This window comes from Giraffa tippelskirchi, chromosome 7 (assembly GCF_054371585.1).
Source record: "Giraffa tippelskirchi isolate mGirTip1 chromosome 7, T2T-mGirTip1v1.2.pri, whole genome shotgun sequence".
Taxonomy (NCBI): Eukaryota; Metazoa; Chordata; class Mammalia; order Artiodactyla; family Giraffidae; genus Giraffa; species Giraffa tippelskirchi.
In genome coordinates this window covers 18223315-18246728 of record NC_137281.1, presented here as the reverse complement: position 1 = coordinate 18246728, position 23414 = coordinate 18223315, and the positions used below count along the sequence as shown (strand labels likewise).

At 51.5% G+C, this 23414-nt stretch overlaps 1 protein-coding gene across 3 annotated transcripts in view; it reads right to left on the bottom strand.

Moving 5' to 3' along the window:
- Positions 1–23414, bottom strand: part of PEPD (peptidase D) — a 118215-nt gene that overhangs the window by 51734 nt on the left and 43067 nt on the right. For 2 of the 3 annotated variants that reach the window (XM_081514343.1, XM_081514345.1), the window contains 2 exons: positions 21308–21383; positions 20188–20234 (listed from right to left, as the gene is read on the bottom strand). The exons of the other annotated variant lie outside the window; for it this stretch is intronic. In XM_081514343.1, the coding sequence (XP_081370469.1) occupies positions 20188–20234; positions 21308–21383 (123 nt within the window). The remainder of the gene's footprint in view (positions 1–20187; positions 20235–21307; positions 21384–23414) is intronic. 3 annotated transcript variants of the gene reach the window in all.

Below are 23414 nucleotides of genomic sequence, written 5' to 3'. Positions count from 1 at the left end.
CTCTCCATCATTTAATAGCAACTCTATCCTTCCAGATACTCATGTCAAAAACCCTATAGTCAACCTTGATCTGACAACAAACCCTGCTGGTCTCTACCTTCCAATAAGACAGGGTTCCTTGATAACCTCTGAGCTTTCAGGTTCACCAGGTCCGGCAGAAGGTGCGCCCAGAACCTGCCCGCTTCTCCCCTTGAGCGTTCTGACCCCAGACTGAGGCCCTGTCACCTCTCACCACTGCAGGGTCCTCTCCTCCAGGCCCCTACTGGTACCCTTGCCCCACTGCAATCTCGGCTCAGCAGAGCTGCCCAAAGCTTCTCTTTGCCATCAGACTCTCCCTGTTCTGCCCAACCTGTCGCCTCTCAGCCCTCACCCCCAGCCCTCTCCTCCCTGCCACTCTACGGTGGCCAGGGGCCCCTCTGGGTCCTACGCAACCTCTCTGCAAGGCTGTGATGCCACCCTACTCAAAACTGCAAATCAGACCTAAAAGGGCCTTCCCTGGTGGTCCAGTGGTTAAGACCCCCCCTTCCAATGCAGGAGGGTGCAGGTTTGATCCCTGGTTGGGGAACTAAGATCCCACATGCCTTGGGGTGCTGTCAAAAATAAAAATATAAAAAACAAACACAAAATCACTCCCAGGACTCCCTCTATCACTCTCTATGGTTTTCCATTTTCTGTAGAATTTGTCACCATCAAATATTCTGCACATTTTACTTATTTATTTTGTTTATCTTCCTTCCAGAGCTCCACAGACAGGTTTCCCTCTGTTCTATCTCCCTGCTCCTAGAACACTGCTTGGCACCTGTGGTTCCCCAATAAATGTCTATAATCCAACCAACTGGCACGGGCAAGCTGAGGCTGAGCCAATACTTGCTGGCCAGCGGGCAGGATGGGCCCAGGGGTGGCCTGCTGGCCAAGGACGGGCAGCATGGGGGGGGCATCTGTCAGCCTGCTCGGCCAAGACAGGTGAGAGGGTCAGAGGGCTTCGCTGCCCTTCCACCACATCCGCTCTCTGCAGTGCACAACCCTAAACGTAGTTTCGAGACACCCCCACTACATCTGAAAATGACTGGAAAATCCTGGTGTTGAAGGGACAGGGAACCTGCTTAGCAGGTTCCACCAAACCCAGAGAGGTAGCTCTGGCTCTCCTGGGCCCCCGGAGATGGCCTCATCAGCCTGCCGTCTGAACATCCTTCCGGTGAGGCTGGCCTTTGTCTGGCCCTGAGACCACCTGTGAACGATTGCCACACGCGCCTCGTTGCGACACCATCAGGCCTCTTATCTGCCAGCCCAGGGGCACAGACCCGATTCCTTGATAACCACTGGGCTGTCAGGTTCACCAGGGCCAGAGACCACATCCACAGGAAGCAAGGCGCCTGGAAGAGTGCGTGGCTGTGGGTGCGGGCTGGGGTGGGGGTGGCATGTGACCTTTCCGACAGGCAGGACTTTGGCCCCGTCCAGCCTGGACACTCCTTGGACCTTGAATCTTCCAAAGGTTAAGTGAGGAGCCTGAGGAGTCCTCCTCCTCCTCAGGATCATTTACTGAGCACCTGCTATGTACCAGGCCTGTCCTTCCCGCCCCATCTACAGTCCAGAGCCGTCCATCCCTGCTGGTGACCTCTGCCCTCTCACCCATGCCTACCCCACCACTTTCCTGCCCAGCCTGTCCCTTTGCTCTGGACCTGCAGTCTCTAAAGGGCCACAGAGAACATTTCTAGAGGCTGGAGCAACCTCTGAAGGCTACGCCCTGGCCTCCAGACAATGCCTTGACCCTAACTGAGTGTTTGTGGGTGTGTGGCTCCAGATCCCACCCCTCCCCCACTCTGGCATTAGGTTATATGTCATCATAATTCGTAAAGTGATAGGTATTATCATTTTTAATCTGCATAGGTATTTAAACAAATAAGAACTCCCACAGAAGAGAAGTGGGCCTTTCCGGTACCCTGCACTGTGCAGTGACCACTGCCAGGTTGAAAGAATCAGGCCCCCATCCACTGGGCACTGGGCAGAGGTCACCACGGCCAAGCAGCAAAGGTTGCAGGCTCTAGAGCCGTCGGCTGGGGCTCCCGTCCTGGCTCCTCTGCGTGTCAATGGTAGGGCCTTGGAAAAGTTGCTCGCTTTCCTTGCCTGTGAAAGAGGCAACTGTCCCTACATGCAGAAGGCTGCGGGGAGGATGAAATGCATTGTCCCCTCCGCATTCAACATGAGAAGTACAAAAGGGCCCAGGCCTCTGGAAACACCTGTGGGGCCACTGCCGACGCCACCCCACACATCACACACCACACACACACCCCACCACCACACACAGACAAACACACACTCTCTCACACACCACACTCAAGGCAGACGTGAAATACAGCCAGGCCCTGAATGAAAGTGCAGCGCCATGGCCCTAGGGAATCTCTCTCCCATCCAAACTCAGGATGTCATAAAAGCACAGCCTGAAGGCAGAGCCTTTGCATTCCCGGGCGAAACTACAATGCCTGGGAGGTAGGAGGCAGGAGAGAGAAGAGCAGGCGTCAGGGGGAGTAGCATCTGCAGCTACCTGGACCAGACTCACCTGTAAGAAGACAGGTGAGGGACGTCGGGGAAGCGTGACTCGGCCTGCCCGGCCTGGCCCGGCACCGCCAGGTGGAAAGTCAGGAGCCTGGGACTCCACCCCTCCTTCCCCCTCACGCTCATGTGCCGCTCGTCAGCGAGCCCTCAGCTCCAGCCCCAAACATCCTCCAACCCACCTTCTCTTCCCGCCGCCCTGCTGCCCAGTCTGGCCCCATGGCAGCCCTGTCACTGCCCTCCTGTGGCTGCCTCTGTCTGCTCACCACCCAAAGCCACAGCCTCAGCAGGTCACGTCACCCACTCACAGACACCTCCGAAGGGCGTCTCACTGGGACCTGGCCCACCCCTGCTCCTCTCATACCCACCGGTCCCTGGTCCCTGTGCCCCTCACCAAGTGGTCAATGCCAGGTTGGCTCCTCAGCCCTTTTCGGCCTCAACACAACCATCATGCTGGGCCATCGGCCCCCTGTTCCTTCCTAGATTCTGAATTATCACCATGTACAATTCTCCTGCTTGTCTGTCTTCTCTGGAATGTCAGTGGTGCATTCTTAGGGGATAAGATGTGTGCCCCCCAAATTCCTATGCTGAAGCCCAAACCCCAGTGCCTCAGAACGTGACTGTATGGAGACAGGGCCTTTGGAGGGGTGATTAAACTAAACTGAGGCCATCATGGGGGCTCTAATCCAATCTGACTGACACCCTTTGAGGAGAGGATTAGGGCAGAGAGACACCAGGGACATCTGCCCACTGAGGAGAGACCACGTGAGGACAAGGGAGAGGGTGGCCGTCTGCAAGCCAAGGAGAGAGGCCTGAGAAGAAACTAAACCTGCCCACACCTTGATTTTGGTCTCTTGCAGCTTACAAGGCTATAAGAGTATAGATTTCTGTGGCCGAAGCCCCCAGTCTGGGATATTTTGTTACGGCAGTGCCAGCAAACTACCACAGGGAAGCCAGAAGGCTGAGCAGTCCCCAGAAGCTCTCGGAGACGCTGTGGCCACAAAGCACCTGGGCCTGAATTGCCCATGTCCTGAAAGCTGAACCAGAGTCCCATTAGGGTCAGAGCCAAGACGTCAGAGGCCAGAGAGAGGACATGATAAGCCCAGCCCCCAGGCGAGCTCCAGCCACAGCTTTGTCGCCTGCCAGTAGGGGCTTGTGTCTTCACAGCAGAAGAGGGAAGCAGGACCGCCCCTCTACAACCCAGCCGGCCCTGGCAACCCCCCTCCACTCCCACCCCAAGGAAGGGCGGCCACTCTGAACCATCCAGACTGTAGCCTCTTGGAGATTCATTTCTTTCCTCTTCAAAGCATTACGGATTGATTGCCAAGTCTTGCTGTAAATCAAAAGAAAGTCACTACTCATTACCTACTTAGAATTCCCCGAGTTCTTCCTGGGAAACCATTTCTCAGCTGTTTGATCTCTCAGCCACCAGCACTATCTCCAGGCACGCCACCCATCACGGCAGCCACCAGACACTTTCTTCTTCCGGGCTCCTTTCTTAGCACCTAGATGAATTTTTACCTTCCTCCAGTTTCAAGAAGAGCTGCCAAGATAAATGATTCAAAGACTCCAGCTCGTGCTGAAAATATATGGACTGCGTAGAGCCTATTCAGAATAACTCCACGCTGGGGGGAAAGGCTCCGACCACACTCTCATCCCACGGGTAATGCTGGCAGGCGGGCCCCTGCACATTCCTTCCTGTGTCTTTTCACCTGCAGGACAGTGACACTTGTCCATCTGCAGCCAGCACCAGCTGCCCATGCCTCGGTCAAGCCCCTCCTACCCCTCAGCAGAATGTCACCCGGGGCCTTAGGGACACATGCCAGCTGTGGCTAGTGGGAACAAGGAGGTACTCCATTTTTCAAACTGTGAATGCAGGAGGACTCTCTTTCCCCAGTCCCGCAGCTGGTAACTCTTTCCCAAGAGACCCCTACCCACGAAAGGGGTGCTTACCACCCAAGGGAGCAGGGCCCAGCCAACAGCAGCCTCCCCCAGCCAGGATGCCCATCTCCACAACCACCAGCCCAGCTCTAGATCAAGCAGTCCAACTCCACTTCTCTTGCTGGGATGAACATCAAGGCAAAGTAGAACAGAAGAAACAAGCCTAGCCAGGCCCCGACCCCAAAAAGCCACCAGGCACCTGTCTGAGTAGGGGGCGGGATGGGCAGGAATGTCCACCAACAAGCCCTGGTCACCCCAGGCTGGAGGGATAGGTACAGCGTGCCCAGCCCTTGCCGGGATACCCAGGCCACTGTGCTGTTCCTGAAGGTCAGGACATGAGAAGAGCCGCACCCCACGCCTGGACACAGAAGGTAGGGGACTGCCACTCAGCAAGCGAGGGGACCCAAGGAGCAGTCAGGAGTGCAGCCCGGGTGCTGTGGGCGGGACACATTCAAGGAGGATGCCGGGGAGGGAGCAGGGGAGGGAAGCACAGACGCAGGATGCTGGAGCAGAGGGGGATGAGCTGTGGCTGCCGCAGAACTGGCCTTTCCAGCAAAACAGTGTAATTGACATAAACGCAGCCTGCTGAGTCTGGGGGCAGTGGTAACCACACCAGGTTCCTGCAGGTGCTGGCTGGGGGACACCAACCTTTTTGCCCAGGGCCGTGACCAAGGGCAGAACCATCGTCTTATTCTCCTTGGAGAAGCAAGGGACAGAGGGAACTTAAGTTGTGGCAGTGCAGGGGCCTGAAGGAACCCAGGACACTCCACAGGGACAACAGGTGAGCCCAGACCCCTGGCCTAGGTCGATCACCAACACTGGACTTGGCCTCCAGCCAGGCAGTGGCAGCCTGGTTCCTGGATATCCTCATGTCCTCCAAGCCTCAAGCACAGTATGTGGAAAGTCCCAGGTCCATGGGAGCTGCAAGAGCCCATCTCCTGACCATCCACCCAACCCTGCACCCTTCTTCCCCTGTTCTGGGGCAGCTGTGGGAGGAAAGGCCATGGTAGGCCTTTCCACAACCGGAGAAGCTCAGAGGAGCACCTGCTCACCCTCCAGGCCAGGGACCAGGGGAGCCCTGGTGCAGGGCACAGAGGCCGGCCTGGCGCAGGGTGGGTGGGGGTGGGAGGCCCCCTGCACAGCACCTGATGTTGGAACCTCTAAGCGGGAAAGCCTCTCTGTGGCTCCACCATCAATTACCTCTGGGTTTTAAAAGCACACAAGTCAGCTGGCAGATATGGAAACGGGCTTTCAGAGTTCCTGGATTAAACCCTTCATGACATCTACAGAATTCAGAGTTAGCAGGGAAAAACTCCCAGCCCAGAATAATTGCTCCCACAGGGAGCATCTTTCTGCACCAGAATGTAATAGGTCTGGATGAGAATATTCTAAAAACCGGCACCAAACCTTGCAGCAAAATCACAACTGTTTGCTTGTTTTGGGAGCCAAATCGAAATAATGGCTCCTGCAGGGTAATTTCTCACCGGACGCTCCTGAGACCCTGAGTTATTGTTCTGATCATCAGACCCTGGCAGGGAAGACTGCTCTCCAAGATGGGCCCCTGGCCCACACATAGCACCCCTTCCCATTCCTATCTATCTGCCATGGGGTTCCTCCTATACAGAAAAGCAGAAAAGCTACTCCCGGGTGTGCTGAGGGCCAGGACCTGCTCAGAGGCCTTGGGGGCACCTGGCTGGTAACTTGTAAAGGAGTGAAGTTGACCAGAGATTTATACACAAAATATGAGAGCAGCCTTTTTTTTTTTTCCCCATAGTGCTTGCATTTTTCTTGAAATACATGACCCCTTTGACTATCTTCTCTCTTCCCGTGTTTTTATAGAGACACTGGTGTCTGAGAAATCTTTCTCAACTATGAAAGAGCCAGTGGCATGAGACCCACGAGCAAAGGCGGGGGCAGGGTCTGCCTTAGTGCTGGGGGAGGCAGCAGGGCTCTGCCCTACTGGGCTGCTGCTCTGTGGGACCTCCCGCCCAAGAATACTATTAATTTCAATGTCTAGGGAAACCCAGAGAAGTTTCCTTATTTTTAATTGTTGAATTAGAATGACCAAAACAAACAAAAAAACCTCATTGTGTGAGCTAAACTAACTCTGCCTATGCCCTGGGTCCAGCCCAAAGGGCTATCCACCAGTATACAACCTCTGGATTTGGTCTTGGTAGAAAATATTGGGGACACCAGAGGTTCTAACCCCTCTCCTACAAGACCTTAACCTGACAGAAGTTTCTGGAAGCCCACAGGGGCTGCAGGCCAATCTCACCAGGGCCCCAGGGGGAGGCAGGCCAGCTCAGGGGGTATGGCCTAAACCAACTCCAGCAGCGGCCAGGGCTGGGGAGATGTCTCCCACTGCCAGAGGGCAGAAGCCCACTGCACCCCTGGTGTGGCTCACACCCTCCTCAGCACCTCTGAGTGGATCATCTTGACAGTGAATCCACAGGCAACCCTAACTTTCCTCTCCTTTTCTTCTGGGCCTGAGCCATTTTAACAGCACCGGGCATCTCAGGGTCAATCAGATGGCTCTCAGCTGTGCAGAAGGAGCCAGAGAGAATCTCTCCGTGTGGGAAACAGGAGGAAATTCAAAGTGAGTCCCAAGCCCATGTTTTTATGCGATCCACAAGGACAGCACATCTGAAGAGCAAGAGCCGACAGTCATGGATGGAGAAGGGGCCGTAATGGGGAGGGGCTCTTCAAGACCACAGGCATGGTGGCCAGGTTATAAAATGGGTGTATTTGGGAGGAGCAAAGCTTCTGGAAGAGGGTAGCAGGAAGTGAATAGGAAGACAAGCCCGCAAACTTTCCATCAATGCAGAAATGCAAGAGAAAAGATGAGAGAGCCCCAAGCCAATGGCCAGGGACCCAATACCTGTGGAATGAAGGCCCTAAATGAAGGCCCTGAGGAGAAGAAAGGTTTCATTGTTCAGATTAGAGAGTCAGTTTCTAGACCATTCGGGAGATAGTAGGGACAACCCCAGGCTTGTCTACACAGCTGTTGGCACCCAGTGGGTCACCTTAGCTCCTGTTACTAAGACGGAAGTACGCCACAGAAAGACGGGGGCGTGAAACCTGTCCGGGGTGACACAATAAATAATTCCATCGCAGGTCTCAGATAACATGACCTGGGTAGTGACCAGCAGGATAATAGACAGGAAATACAGAGCGCGTGACACACTCACGTGAGAATGCGTGCGGCCACTGCCTCTGGCCTGTCCTTGCTGGTGGCCCAGCTGTTCCTGAGTCCACAGAGCTGCTGCTGACATCACTGGGCCTGTCACCTGGATGACAGTCGACAGGCTGTGTCCTCCTCCACCTCGCCTGGTCTGTGGGCAGGCGTGGCTGCTTCTTTGCTCGACCCTTCACTGGCCTCAGTCAGAGCGCACCTGACCGGAGTCCTGCCACCGGAGCTGTGCTGCCCTCCGCACGCACACACGCCTCCTGGCTAGAGCAGTCAGCTAACACGAGGCCCACTCACACCTCTTCTCCAGACGCTGCCTACAGGGCTCCCACCCAGCTGGCGAGGCTGGCGGAACTGTGGCTCCCGGAGTCCGGCTGAAGCACAGAACGGCGCTGAGGCAGATCCTTGGGAGATACTGCTGCACTCAAGAATCCTGTAAGCAGGACTCCCCTGGTGGCTCAATGGTAAAGAGTCTGCCTGCCAATGCAGGAAATGGGGGTTGAATCCCTGATCTGGAAAGATCCCACATGCCGTGGAGCAACTAAGCCCGTGGGCCACAACTACTGAGCCTGTGCTCTAGAGCCGGAGAGATGCAACTACTGAAGCCCATGTGCTCTGGGGCCCCCACTCCGCAACACAAGAAGCCACCACAGTGAGAAGCCTGTGAACCACAACTAGAGGAAAGCCCGCACAGCAACGAAGACCCAGCACAGCCAAAAATAAACAAACAGAAAATTAAAAAAAAAAAGAATCCTGTAAGCATCGGGCAAGAAAATGAACAGCTCCCTAGAAAGGAAAAGCATATGATTTGCCTAAGGTCTTCAGCAACAATGGAAGGAATGTTTTCAAAGAACAGAGATTCAATACCTGGGAAGCCATCCTTCACACAGGCGGCAAGGAAAGGATCCTCTGATGTTCGAGGTTAAACTAAATGCTTTAGAGCAGGGGTCCCCAACCTCCAAGATCTAATGCCTGATGATCTGAAGTGGAGCTGATGTAATAATAATAGAAATAAAGTGCCCAATCCATATAATGTGCCTGAATCATCCCCAAACCATTCCCCCACTCTGGTCTGTGGAAAAATTCTTTTCCATGAAACTGGTCCCTAAGGTTGGGGACTGCTGCTTTAGAGGAAAGGGGGAACACAGGGTAAAATACGGGTCCACACTGGATTCAGTAACACAGTGACATCTAAATAACTGTTAACATAATTAACTTTTCAACAGAGGTACTTTTCACTTTCATGCACTGGAGGAGGAAATGGCAACCCACTCCAGTATTCTTGCCTGGAGAATCCCAGGGACAGAGGAGCCTGGTGGGCTGCCATCTATGGGGTCGCACAGAGTTGGACACGACTGATGCGACCTAGCAGCAGCAGCAGCAGAGAATGGAGAGAAATACAGGTCATTTTTTAATTTAAAGATAAATTCTACAATAAAAGTGGAATGCATAAAAAAGAACAAAGGAAATTTCACCAACTTTCCAAAGACAAAAAATTTTTTTCCCCAAAGCCAAAACAGAAACCAGAATGTGCCAAAGGAGACTCTGATGAGAAACCAAACATATTGGTCATCACCACAGATGCCATTGGCTCTCTTAACACTTAGAGGGGCTCCATTTGGAACAGATGAACTGCAACCAATGAACAAAGTTTAAAGGAGTAAGCAAAGATATATTAGGCAAATTTCATAAAGAAAACATTTAATAGCAAAACCAGTATCAGTTAAAGTCAGATTTAAGACGAAAAGGATTAATTAGGTCAAAATGGTTCTTAAAAGCCATAAAAAGGTAAAATATCACAATAATGTCATAATCATCAACCTTCATACATCAAACAACTTGGGGTGGAAATGAACAAAACAAAAGCTACTAAGAATCACAAAGAGAATCATAAAACCATTTCTCTTAATCTTAAATATAAAAAAATAAGGAAGGAGGGAGAGGTTTGAAATAAGATAAGAAATCTGATTTAATGTACACCAAAGTAAGTAATATACAAAAAAAAAAATAGTTTCTAATATTCCATAAAATACTGACCAAAAATATGTCTACATAGGCCACAAAGAAAAATCTCAAAATTTACATGGACCACAGTCTGTCACTACAATGGTGATAAAACCAGAAACTAATAACAAAATATTAACAAACCACATTTATCTAAAAATGAGAAGAAATGCTTTTAGTTCATTTCTGGGGTTAAAACATGAATCAATCAAAACCTCTTAGGATATGATCAAGGCAGTATTTAAAAATATATTAGCTAAAATTCACATATTATTAAAGAAGAAAAAATAAAAAACTAAGATTCAACTAAACAAGTTAAAAGACAGCTGTTCAAAATAAGGTTAGGAAGTAGGGGGAGAAAGGAACAAATAATGAAACTAGGAATCCATGAGTTAGACAAGCAGAACCAATAAATATGTTTAATAGCTGGTTTATGAAGATACCAATAAAACTGATACAATTTTAGCTGTGCTAATCAATAGAAAAAGAACAAGAATGAGAAAGGAAATACAACTACAGTTACAGAGAATTTGGAGGTGGGGGTGGGGGCCACGCCCTGTGGCTAGCAGGATCTTAGTTTCCCAATCAGGGATTGAACCTGGGCCCCGGCAGTGAAACCACTGTGTCTGAACCACTGGACCACCAGGGAATTCCCCAGAGAATGTAGTTTTTAAAAGTAAGAAAATAAAATTGGTAACTTGCTTCTAAGAAGTTAAAAATTCTTGCTGAAAACAAAAACTTTCTAGGAAAATGTACTGTATTGACTTTAAGAGGGATAAAGTCAGAATAAAACATCCTCTGCGAGAAACTTGAAAAGGTATCAGAGAAATTCTCCCCAAAGAAACAATGGGTTCTGACAGCATCAAAAGACTTCTTTATACCTTCAAGGAGCAGACAGCCCCGATGTCTTCTAAATTGTTAAAATGGACCAATTTAGAAAGTGGAGAGCTTCCCAAATCATGATCTCAAAAAAACAACACAGTTAAGAAAAAAAAAAGTATACCTCAATCCCCTATTTTGGAACATACATACAATGCTAGTAAAAGAATATCACCAAAACAACCATTATGATGCTCACTACCTACGCTGTTCTATATAGTGTACATGTATTAACTCACCAAATCCTCCCGACCATCCTATGAAGTGCTATTATTATCCTTTCTTCCAGATGAGGAAACCGTGGCACAACTGTGACTCAAACCCAGGACACCAGTCTCTAGAGACCATGCCCTAATCACTGAAGTACACTGCCTCCCCCTTTCAGTCCTGCAGCTTATTAATCCACCACAACAAAGTAAGGTGTACCAGGGATGCCAGGCTGGCTCTGCACCGGGAAGTCTGCTCACGAAATTCATGTAAGGGAGACCCAGTGCCCAGTCTTGGTATCTGATACTGTGCTCCAATAAAACCAACCAGGGCTTCTAGGAGAAATGGCTGATTTGAGGGATGGAGCAGGAATATACAAGATGAGCCTGCAGCATCTTGCAGGGCCAGAAGTAAGGAAGTACTCAAAAAGCAAAATTGTGGGGTATATCAGAAGGACAAAGGAGCCTAATGAAAGAACCCCCAATGGCCAAGCTGGAACGATTTAAGCAATAAAATGGTGTAATACTGGTTTATAACCCAAGGTAGAAAACACATTATCTATGAATCCACACAAATAGAAGCAAATAAGCCATTGAATTAAACAGGAAACAAGAGACAAATCTCCCCTACAGAAGAATTACAAACAGTGTTTGTAGATAACGCCCCACTCAAGGAGACAGAGCATAACTCCCCTTCTCCTTAAGCATGAGCTGCATACTGTGACTTCCTTCTGAAGAATACAGTATGGAGAGGGGGAAAACGAGTATGTTTACAGTGTAAAGACGTGACAAACACTACCTCAGTTAGGTGATCAAGGTCAATATCAGTGATGAGTCAGGTCACTAGCATGTACTCTCACAATGATGAGATATAAAAGTGGCCCTTTACCTTTGGGGTCCTCCTCCCAATGACACATACCTCCAGGCTAACCAGCAGAAAAACATCAGAAAAACTAAAACCGAGGGACGTTCTGCAAAATACCTGACCACTCAAAACTTTAGGTCACTGAAAACAGGGTACGTTGGAGAAACTGCCACAAGCCAGGGGGGCCTAAATGTGATGTGGGATCCTAGAACAGAAGAAAGCTATTAGGTAAAAGCTAAGGAAGGAATTCCCTGGCGGTTCAGTAGTTACGACTCAGGGCTTCCACTGCAGGGGGCACGGGTTCGATCCCTGGTCAGGGAACTAAGATCCCGCAAGCTGCACTAGTGCAAATAAATAAATAAATAAAAGACATTACGGAAATTGGAATAAAGCATAGACTTTCAACAATAATAATGTATTACTGACATAATGTATTATCACTGTCCATTAGTTGTGACCGTATATCACAAGCACATTAATGACAGGGGAAAAAGAGAACTGTCTGTAATATTCCTGTAACTTTTCTGTGATCTAAAACTGTTCTGAAGTTAAAAGTTTATTAACTGCTTAAAACATAGAGACAAAAGGCTGATAAAATTCAACATCCTTTCCTGATAAAATCTCTTAGAAAGCCAGGAAGAAAACACTACTTCCTTACACTGATGATAAATATTTATCGAAAATCAACAGTCAGCACCAGGTTCAATAGTGACATACTAGAGGCAAATCCATAAAGATGCCAACCAGCACTACTGTTATTTAATGGGTTTTCCAGGGGCAATTCCCCTGGCATGTGAAAATAAAACACCTATTTCTGTTGACTTTGCCCCCAAAAGCCCTAATTAGGGTTGCATCAACCAGGGTGCATATTTGCAGAAGCCCTTCCCTCCGGTTCTTTGCCGAGCTTTCTGGCTGAATAGTAAGCAGTCTAGTTTCTGTCCTGAAAGTGAAAGTGTTAGTCGCTCAGTCATGTCTGACTCTTTTTGACCTCATGGACTGTAGCCTACCAGGGTCCTCTGTCCATGGGATTTCCCAGGCAGGAATACTGGAATAGGTTGCCATGCCCATCACCAGAGGATTTTCCCGACCCAGGGATCTAACCAGCGTCTCCTGCATTACAGGCAGATTCTTCACGGTCTGAGCCACATAACCTGACACTTGGTTTTTGTCCTAAATGTGCCCATTTCTCAGTTATTTTTCAAACAAAATGAGCTATCTAGGCTTCAAGCCACAGATCCCCACAGCCTTCCACCCTCAAGGCCCACCCACACTCAAGACACTGGACTCTGTAGAGCCTCATAGTTCCCCTCTCTGATACTGGGTGGCCCAGGGTGAGGTCAAGTCTGTTCAGAATTCCAGGAATTCTCCACCCAAGACAGCCCTGACTTCAGAAAGGGCTCAGCTCCAACACCAAGGCATGCACGGCTGGTGTGGGGCAGGACTCGTGGACGGCCTTCCTGAGGGGCGCACCAAACAGATGAGGGTTTCCTGACGCCCTCGTGGTGGGCTGTGTGTGGTCCATCTCCAACAGATGAGGAAGTGCTGGCAGGAAACCCGCACCAGCCTCACCCAGCACAGGGCAAAGAGCCGGTTTGGCCACACCAGACCTGGGGGTCTCAGCGGGCCAGGCCACAGCCTCATCCCTCAAGGTGGTGGACGAGAGTGAGTGATGTCTGCTGTGGAGGGTACGAGGTACTCACTGCCCGGACAGCAGCCAGGCCCACGGAGAGGGCCCATTACACCTGTACTTACGTAGTGGCTCAGTCTCAGAGGTTGCCTGGACCCAGGCCTGCCCCAGAGGCCCCAGGCTAAAGTCTAGTACCTTCCCAGGGTAATAAACAGAAGGCAGCCTCACAGAGGCCCAAGCTTGTCCAGGCTGAGACCACATTAGGTTGGATCACTCCAGGTAACCTCTCCAGACCCTCCAGGAAAGCAGGAAGTAATAAGGGCCTCTTGGGGATGTGCATCACCAATGAAACACGGATCTCCAGCGAGACCCATGGGGGTGGCCAAAGACACACAGGGCCATGCCTGACCACCACGCCGGGGCAGGGAGGGCCCTGGGCAAGACCCAGAGCAAGAGGAGGAGCATGAAGGCCCAAGAGTCAAGAGATGGCCCCTCGGGGGTTATGGTGCGCCACGAGCGACAGACAGAGAAAGAAGAGGGCCGTAAGCTGAGAGCGGGAGACGCAGCTTCTGCAGATCTGAGAAGCTGGTCCAGACCAGTGAGGGTGGGGTGGCACTGCAGAGAGTTTGGGCAGGGGGTGGGGGGGAGTTGGGGTCAACTGTGCAGGCAAGGCCTGGGCGGGAGAGACCTCTCCACATCTGCCTATGACCTCTGTGGCCACAATCAGCACGGTTTCATAGGGTTGTGAGGCTTCCTGCAAACTCTCCCACCTTCCAATTATCCTCGCTGGAGTCACATTTTCTAATCCTCAGGAAAAACAAACAACATAGGCCTCGTTTAACAAGAATACAGCAAGGGTTTTTTTGTGTTTTTTTGCAGCCTATTCCCTGGGGTGGGTAAACTGAAAGTTCAACCACCAGATCCAGCAACACATGGCTTGGAGGGAATTCGTGTGTGAGTGTGTGGTGTGGTGTGTGGTATATGTGTGGTGTGTGTGTGTGGTGTGGGGTGTGTGTGTGTGTGGTGTGGGGTGTGTGTGTGTATGATGGGATGTGAGTTTGTGAGGGAGTGTGTGTTGCAGTGCAAGTGTGTGTGAGAGTACGTGGTGGAGCGTCAGTGTGTGTGTGAGGTGTATGATAAGTGATGTAAGAGCTGGGGTGTGTGTGAGAGAATGTGTGGCAGAGTGTGTGTGTGGTATGAGTGCTGGGTGTGTGTGCATATGTGATGGGATGTGAGTTTGTGGAGTATATGGTGCGGGGGGTATGTGTGTGTGTGTATGGTGTGAGTGGTGGGGAGTTCGTGAGAGGATGTGTTGCAGAGTATGTGGTGGAGTGTGTGTGTGTGCATGTGTGGGATATGTGGTGTGGGTAGTGGGGAGTGTGTGTGTGGTGTGAGTGGTGGGGTGTTTGTGAGACAGGACGTGTGATAGAATGTGTGTGTGTGTGTGTGTGATATGAGTGGTGTGGTATGTCTGTGTGACGCGTATGTGCGGGGGTTGTATATGGGGAGGAGCCCCTGTCCAGCCCTGGGGAGAAGCCCCTCAGGCCAGCTCCCATCTCCCCACCCCCAGTCCGGGCCCAGCAGGCACATGGAACACACAGAACTGAGACTTCCTCCCTCTGACCAAAGGGCAGGAAGAAGCAAGGCCACTCTGAGCACAGAATGGCCCAGCCGCGCAGCTGGTCACTAACAAATGACTGAAAGAAGACAGGCGACTCTTACTGTGGGCTACCATCTGTGACGGAGCACGGGGAAAATCAGGCCCTGACAGGGGTCTCCAGACAGGGTCAGGGGTCTGCCAAGAAGGACCCCAGCCAGGGGAGGAGGACAACACTGTGCTTGCCCCTTGCAGCCCTCACAGACCCCTCTGCCTATTCAGTGACACCCACAACCCCCACGGAAGCTGCCGGGAAAGGGCCGGAAATGCCCCCCATTCACCACTTGGAGAGAAAGAGAGGTAATTTCAATTAAGGTCCCAGACTGTCAAAAAACGTCAAGTTATTAATCTCCTCATGGCAAATGTGAACCGGGACCTGCTTACACAGCCAATTGAGCGTGCTCTAAATTAGTGTTTGCAGGTAATTGATTCAGCTGCCAGCCCCACACCAGCCGCTACAAGCTGGTGACGCCACAAACATTAAATAATATGGGGCGGTAAAGCGTGCTGCCTGACTGGGCCTGCAGTCAGATGCCGTCAGCGCCCGATTTACCCAAACATTAACGTCTCATCGGTTTAACACAATTTACGACACCTCAATTGTGGAAACTGATTTTCATTTCCTCTGGAACCCCGCTCACAGGCACAGCTCGGAGGAGGGGGGAGTCCTAATAAATGGCAGCGGGTCGCTTCCATTTTTCTAATGTCCCTGAAGATTTTATGACAAACCTTTGATGATGAATAAAACAAGATGAGGCTTAGAACTGGGTCTCCTGGCCAGCAGCCCCTGTCTGGGTCTGAGCACCATTGTGCCAGGGATGGTGTGCCCTCCTTCCGGAAAGTCAGTCCCGTCTCCTCCCCCTTGAATCCTGACATGCAAGAGTCCCTGTGCTTCTTGCCCTGAGTCCCCCCTTGCGTGGGGCTGGGGCTTGGCCATGCTCCCAGCAGAACATCCAGAAGATTCTAGGGACACTTCCAACCCAGGGGAGAGTGGCCTGCAAGGAAGTCACTGCCTTGGACCATTCTGGGCATCAGTCCAGCCTGTGTAATGAGCACCACACCTCCAGGGGAACCTCCACCTGCTTCAGATGAGATCTCACACTCCCACTCAGTCAAGAGAACGCTGAAGTTTACAGCCGGCAGAGAGGACAGGAGAAAAGTAGTTCAGGACATTTTCTTCTCTTGCGCGCCCATCCATCTAACTCACCCATGTGTATTTCCTGACACCAACTGTGGGGTGGACGCTGCAGATTAATGAGATGGTGGGGCCTCCAAGGGGAAGTTCCTAGGTTCCAAGGACACAGGCCACAAAACAGCATCCCGGGCCACCTGGGCCATGACAGAGACGTGCCTGTGGGGAGAGTGAGCCTGAGGGAGAGATGTGGGCCCACCTCACCACTGAAGACTGAGTGGTGGCACTGGCAGTAGGGGGTGCCCTCCTCAAATCTGGCCAGGGACACCCCAAGATGCAACAGCGTCCCAGGACAGTTCAGTTCAGTCACTCAGTCGTGTCTGACTCTTTGCAACCCCATGGACTGCAGCACGCCAGGCTTCCCTGTCCATCACCAACTCCCGGAGCTTATTCAAACTCATGTCCACGGAGTCTGTGATGCCATCCAACCATCTCATCCTCTGTTGTCCCCTTCTCCTCCTGCCTTCAATCTTTCCCAGGACAACCACCTTCCCATTGCCTCTAGTGGGGGGGGGGGCGGGCAACACCTTCTGCTCCCCAGGGTCACTTGTCCTGCCTCTCCCCTTCCCGTTGCCCTTCAGGAACAGACTCTGTCTCTTGTTCTCATCATTTCTGCCTCAGCTTTTCTCCAAGGGGAAAATCGCCCCCACCCTCCACCCCAGGAACCCCCTGCTCTCAGGGTTCAGGGACCCACAGATCAGATGGCCCCCTGCCCCACCTGGCTGAGGCCGCAAGGGCAGGCACCACTTCCCATCTGTATCCCCCACGGCCAGCTGCAGGGTGGGCACAGCGCACAGTAGGTGCACAACAGTGTACCCACCTGGCACTTGAGCTGGATTAATGCCCCTCATCACCCTCAGGGTGGCTGCATCTGGCCCAGAGCCTCAGGATCATTTCTCGGAGGGCTGCCCCTGATCCACAGAGGAGGAGGCAGTGAGGCCAGCTTGGGATGGGTGGGGGGTGGGGGGATGCCGAGCAGTGTGTAGACAAATGTAAGCTCTCCCCAGAGCTCAGCTTGTCAAGAGGCTCTCCTTCAAACGACAGCCAAACGCAACACGTAGACATTGAATCCCAACTCACACAGACCAAGTCGAAAAGGACAGCTTTAGACAACGTGACCTAGACACTTGTAATATTAAGGATGACTGTTAACTTACTTAGACGTGATCACGACACAGTGGTTATGTGAAAAGGAAAAAAGTACCCTCATCCACTGAGACACCCACTGACGTATTTACAGGTGAGATGACTCCACGTCTGGGGTTTGGTTTTAAACACTCCAGCAAAACAAAACTAAACAAAAACCCCGATGAGGACTTGGATGTTCATTATACTCTTCTGTAGTTGTTGCTGTTGTTGTTCAGTCGCTAAGTCATGTCTGACTCTTTGGGACCCCATGGACTGCAGCCCACCGGGCTTCCCTGTCCTTCACTGTCCCCTGGAGTTCGCTCAAATTCATGTCCACTGAGTCGGTGATACTATCTAACATCTCATCCTCTGCCGTCCTTTTCTCTTTTTGCCTTCTTTCCCAGCATCAGGGACTTTTCCAATGAGTCCACTTGGGGAGTATTTGAAATTTCTCATTAAAAGAAAAAAACAAAAAAAGACCTCTATTGCCTGGGGTCAGGGAGTTAGGGAGCAGGAGGAGGTATTTCAAGTGGCCGGCCCCTGACCCAGGGCCCATACCCATAGGCATCCCAGAGCAGATACCATATTGCAGCAGGAGACCACGGGGAGGCAAGAGTCCTCCTCTGGCAGGAGTGACAGAGCTGAGCCCTTGATGACTCACCATTTCTGTGCCCTCTCTGGGAAGTCATAGCAGCGGGGCCTCTGAGGCCATGTTAACCTCTTATCTCCCAGGGTAAGAAGAGAGAAATACAGAGGACTCCTTTACAGGTTATTAGACTTTGGAAAAAAGATGCCTACCCCCAAAGCCCAGGATGACGATGACCATAAATGTCCACGATGCCCACGGCTGACTCTGTCCGCACCTCACCCTCACCCTGCACTCATGAGGTGGGCTGTCAGAATAGGCTAGGGGTGTGGAGGCAGGCCAACCCTGAGGGCACCTCGGGTAGACTTGGGCCCTGCAAGGGGGGATGGGGCGTAGGCCAGGCAGGAAGGCGCAGCCCAGGATGGATGGTACAGGGTAAAACACTTTTTTGTGCTCACAACATTTCTGACATCAAATAAGTGGGTTTTCCACACTAAGCAATTCTCCAGTTCTCTGTGACACCTTCTGACACTGACTGCCGGAGTTAGTTGCAGATACCACAGATTAAGGGCTCCGTACCACAAAACTGGCCCCTCTGCAGGCACCAAGCCTGAGTCCAGGCCTCCTTTACTAAACTCTGACTGATCAGCCTGAAATCAGGGGTTCCCACCTCGGGTTTCAGTCTGCTAGAATGGCTTGCAGAGCTCGGGAAAGCGCTTTACTTGCTACCACCACTTTATTATAAAGGATAAAACCCAGCAAAGGCTGAATGGGAGAGCAGCACAGGGCCAAGTGTCGGGGGAAGGGCACAGAGCTCCCAAACCCTCTCCAGGGGCACCACCCTCCCACCACCTCCCCACGTTCGCCAACCTAGATGCTTTCCCAACTCTGTGGTTTCGGGCTTTTATGGAAGTGCCATTACCTCCTTAGATACACGACTGATTAAATCACAGTCAGAACTCAGTCTCAATCTCTAGTGCCTCTCTCCTCCTACTCTGAGGGTCCCTCATTAGTATAAGGGGCTCCCCTGAGGGCTCAGTTGGTAAAGAATCTGGCTGCAATGCAGGAGATCCCGATTCGATTCCTGGGTCAGGAAGATACCCTGGAGAAGGGAAAGGCTAACCACTCCAGTGTTCTGGCCTGGAGAATTCCGTGGACTGTGTAGTCCATGGGGTCACAGAGTCGGACACAACTGAGCGACTTTCACACTCACTCACTCATTAGTATAAACTCAGGTGTGGTGGAAAGGGGCTTCTTGTAACCATATGTTCCTCTCTATGAGGGGATTTCTGGAGAAGGCAATGGCATCCCACTCCAGTACTCTTGCCTGGAAAATCCTATGGATGGAGGAGCCTAGTAGGCTACAGTCCATGGGGTCGCTAAGAGTCGGACACGACTGAGCGACTTCACTTTCACTTTTCCCTTTCATGCACTGGAGAAGGAAATGGCAACCCACTCCAGTGTTCTTGCCTGGAGAACTCCAGGTACGGTGGAGCCTGGTGGGCTGCCGTCTGTGGGGTCGCACAGAGTCGGACACAACTGAAGCGACTTAGCAGCAGCATGAGGGGATTTCAAAGGTTTTACAAGCTCTGTGCCAGGAACTGGTGGTAGAGACAAAACATGCATTTCTTATTATATCACTCGTAGAAAAACGGCAGCCTCTTCAGGGTCCTCTCTCCACAGGATAGGGGGCTCCCAGATGGTGTGGTCACTAGTGGGAGACTTGGGAATGGGGGTGGGTGGGAGGGCAGCCACTGGGGCAGCTTGGGGCTGACTCCAGAGCTTCTTCATGCCCTGGGGAGCATCCTGCTGACCCCAGGGTCCTGGAGTGGGGCTGCGGAACTGGCCGGGCCACACCCAGGACAGTGGGGCAGCCCCTGCCCCACCTCAAGGCCCCCGGGTGGCAATGGGCTCGGCCTAATTGGAGCCACAGGACAACGGAGCTCTCCAGAATGCTTTATGAGCCATTTAACCATCCCTCCACCCAGTCATCCAAGCACAGCAGACATAATGGCAGTGTTTACACATAAAAATGGCAAGCTGTTTTACTAGCGGCTTTCAGAGTCACAATAGCGGCTATTTGGTGAAGTTTCCCGCAAATGGCAGAAAGTCCAAGAGTGGAATGCTGGGGCACTAAACCACCCTGAAAAGTAATCAAAGACCATTACCATCAAACACTCTGCCAAGAGGCAGGGAGGTGGCCCCAGTCAGGAGAGAAATCCTCTCTGCCCACGACGTTGAGTCTGCCCCTAACCCCTGCTCAATCTGTGCGGCGGCTGCCGCGCCTCATCTGTTACTCGCTTGGGGAACATCAATTACTGCTACTTACATTTTAATCTTTACCCAGAGAAACACAGCAACTTACCTTTCCATCTCATATTCTTTCATTCCCACTTTTACAGCCTTCATTACCTGGAGGACAGATATTAAGCAAAGACATTTGTATTAAGGAGATAAGTAACACTGCCTTATAAATAATGTATAGCACTTTTTCCAAAGACTCTCTTCTTTAAAAAAAAGAAAGATACGTGCATACAGTGGTGCATAAATGTGACAAATTAGAACTTTTTTTTTTAAAGCTCCAAAGTCATAGAGTTTATTTAAACCACTCCGGAGCACTTCTATTCAGCAGTCAATAAACACCTCGGCAGGCAAATGAAGATTTAACCAAGATATGTTGGGTGAATACTTAATGCTCAGAAGGCCATGACAACTATCCTAGAAGGTTTCCCTCATAAAATACAGACAACATGAACTGGGACAACAGATTCTGTTGCTCCCAATGATCCCCATCTGTCTCCTGACACAAGGCTACAAAGGTCAGTGAACAGGCACTGGGCTAGCCCACTCAACTGGACTCATTTTGAGAAATAAACTTACTTTGGGTAAAGTGGGAAGCTTTGGGAAAAAACCACGTGAGGGTGTTTTCAGAAAATGTATGATGGTAACAAATGTGCTTGATTCGTGGGTAAGGACCATAGATTATTATTTTTTAACAGGTTTTATTTATTTATTGAAACTTTTGGCCACACCCTGTGGCATGTGGGATCTTAGTTCCCCAACCAGGGATTGAACCCACACCCCCTGCATTGGAAGGTGGTCTCTTAACCACTTGGCCACCAGGGAAGTCCGGAGGACCACAGATTCTTTCAAAGGAGCTGGGACAGCCAGGATGCCAGAGGGAGAGTCCTATTATCCCATAAGGGGGTACTTCTTGTTGGGAAATTCCCTGAGAGTGGGGGTCTTAAGGTGAGAAACTGGGGCAGAGCCTCTGTCCTGCATATCCTGTGCCTACTGGGGAACAGTAAGGAGTCAGCACTGTGCATCTAGCCTGCAGAGGCACTTCCTGCCTGCTGGCGTAGCCTGGGGAGCAGTGCCACCCCAAGACCATCCATCTCAACAATCCCCTCTCGGCCCACACAGAGCAAGGCTGCTTCCCTGGCCCTCCTGGAATGGCAGGTCCAACGAGCCAGCGCCCAGCTTACCTCCCGGTGGGCCTCACTGGAGATTTTATTGGTGTAGCGCAAAACCTCCAGCTCCATGTCCGTCTTGAAAACCCGGCTACAGAGAGGAGAGAAACAAAGCAACAAGTCAGTGACTTCCAGTAGGAGCTGGCTGACCCCTCCAGGGAGACCCTGTACTACACCCTGCACTGCCTGAAGAGGAGCCTGGGGCTGTAGACGGGCTGCCTGGGTGTGGGGGTGGGCAGAGGATGGGCCACCAAGCCTCAGGGATAATAAGCTGAGTTAGGCATGGCCCTTGAGACCCAACACCAGCCTCAGGAGCACAGGCTCTTTCCAGTGATGAGATTGGGAAGCCACTGTGGGTGGCAGAAGCCCAGATTTTGTGGCCAGAGACAGCTTGCCTCACCAGGACTCAGTTTCCTCATCCATTAAATGGGAATACAGCTGCATGGTAACACTGCACACATGCGTGCTAAGTTGCTTCAGTCATGTTTGACTCTTTGCGATCCTATGGGCCATAACCCGCCAGACTCCTCTGTCCACAGCATTCTCCAAGCAAGAATATTAGAGTGGGTTGAAGTGCCCTCCTCCAGCAAGGCTGCTGAACCTGAATCTTAAGTGTGCTGACTCCCAGCACTCTGCCCAGATAGCTGAAGAGTTCTCCCATTTCCTCCTCACCTAGTCCACAAGTCAGGCAGCCTTGGAAAACCATGTGACTCAGCCCCCTAGCGTGAGACAGGGTCACGGTGGGAACAGGGACAGGGCAGGCAATGCAACCAAGACACCCTGCCATCCTCTCAAGGCTCAACTGTGCCTCCTGCCAGCTGCACTCCAGGGGGGTCCTCCCAATAAACTCACGTTAGTTTCCTCAAATTTGGTTTGGTTTCTGGTCTCTGCAATCAATCACAAGCCTAAGTCAGACTCCTGTAGAGAAGCTAAATAAATATTCATTTTCTATTTCTACTCATTTGAAATAAGCATCTGTAGGTCATGAGCATTTAAATAGCAGCCCCGTCCAGCCCTTACATGCATGGAGTCCTCGGTGCATCCTTGATAGTCGAGTCTGCTCCCTTTATGAAAGGTGACCTGGCTTCACCAAAGGGCCCACATGGCCACCTCTCCTCTCACAACGGGAACATGCTCAAGCCCGCTCAAGATCAGCACAGTAGGGGACTTCCCTGGGGCCCAGGGGTTAAGAGTCTGCCTTCCAATGCATGGGACATGGGTTCCATCCTTGGGGGAACTAAGCTCCCACACGCTGCAGGGCAGCTAAGCCTGTGTGCTGTAACTAGAGAATCTATGCGCCGCAACTAGAGTCCATGCACCACAAGTAAAGAGTCCGTGTGCCGCAACTAGAGAGTCTGTGTGCTGCAATGGAAGATCCCTCGTGCTGCAACTAAGACCCAACATGGCCAAAAATAAAATCAGCATAGCATACTGTCATGGTGATTAACGCCTGCCCCTCCCTCCAGAGCGCACCTGCGTCTAACCACTGTCCTCCTCTGAAGCCTGGTGGCTCTGAGCTAGTCTCAGCCAAGGTGGCCGAGGATGGCACGGAGCACCCATCTCCACCAGATGCAATCCCCAGCACACACTGTCTCCATGGTGCCCAGCCGGACAGCCGCCAGCCATCTGTCACCAGGAAGGAAGGAAGGCATTGTACGGCACAGGAACACCTTTCTAAGCCTATAAAACCTTCTGGGGGACGTGGGAAAGATCAACCACCCACCCACTGAGACTCTGTCCAAACAAACGCGCCTTCTTTGTTGAGGACCAGACCTGGAAGTCTCAGCCTGCTCTTTATCATCATAAAGGTACTCTGGCTCCACCTCCGGGTGATGTGAGCAGTGCCACCCTGGGGAACCAAAAACTGGTTCCTGTGCCCCGGAGGGTGAGGTCCAAATCCACTCGCAGGATAACCCAGCGGCCCCTGGTGCTTTGATCCTGGCTTACTTAGCACCAGCCCTAAGATCTGTGAGGGGGAGCAGACCTCTCTATTCTCCGATGCAGTGATGACCAGAGGGACAACACCCATGGGGACCAGGCCCAGGCTGCCCAGCCTCTGACCCTCCACCTCTCTCACACAAATGAACTCACCTCCTACCTCCTGAAGAACGCAGCAGCCGGC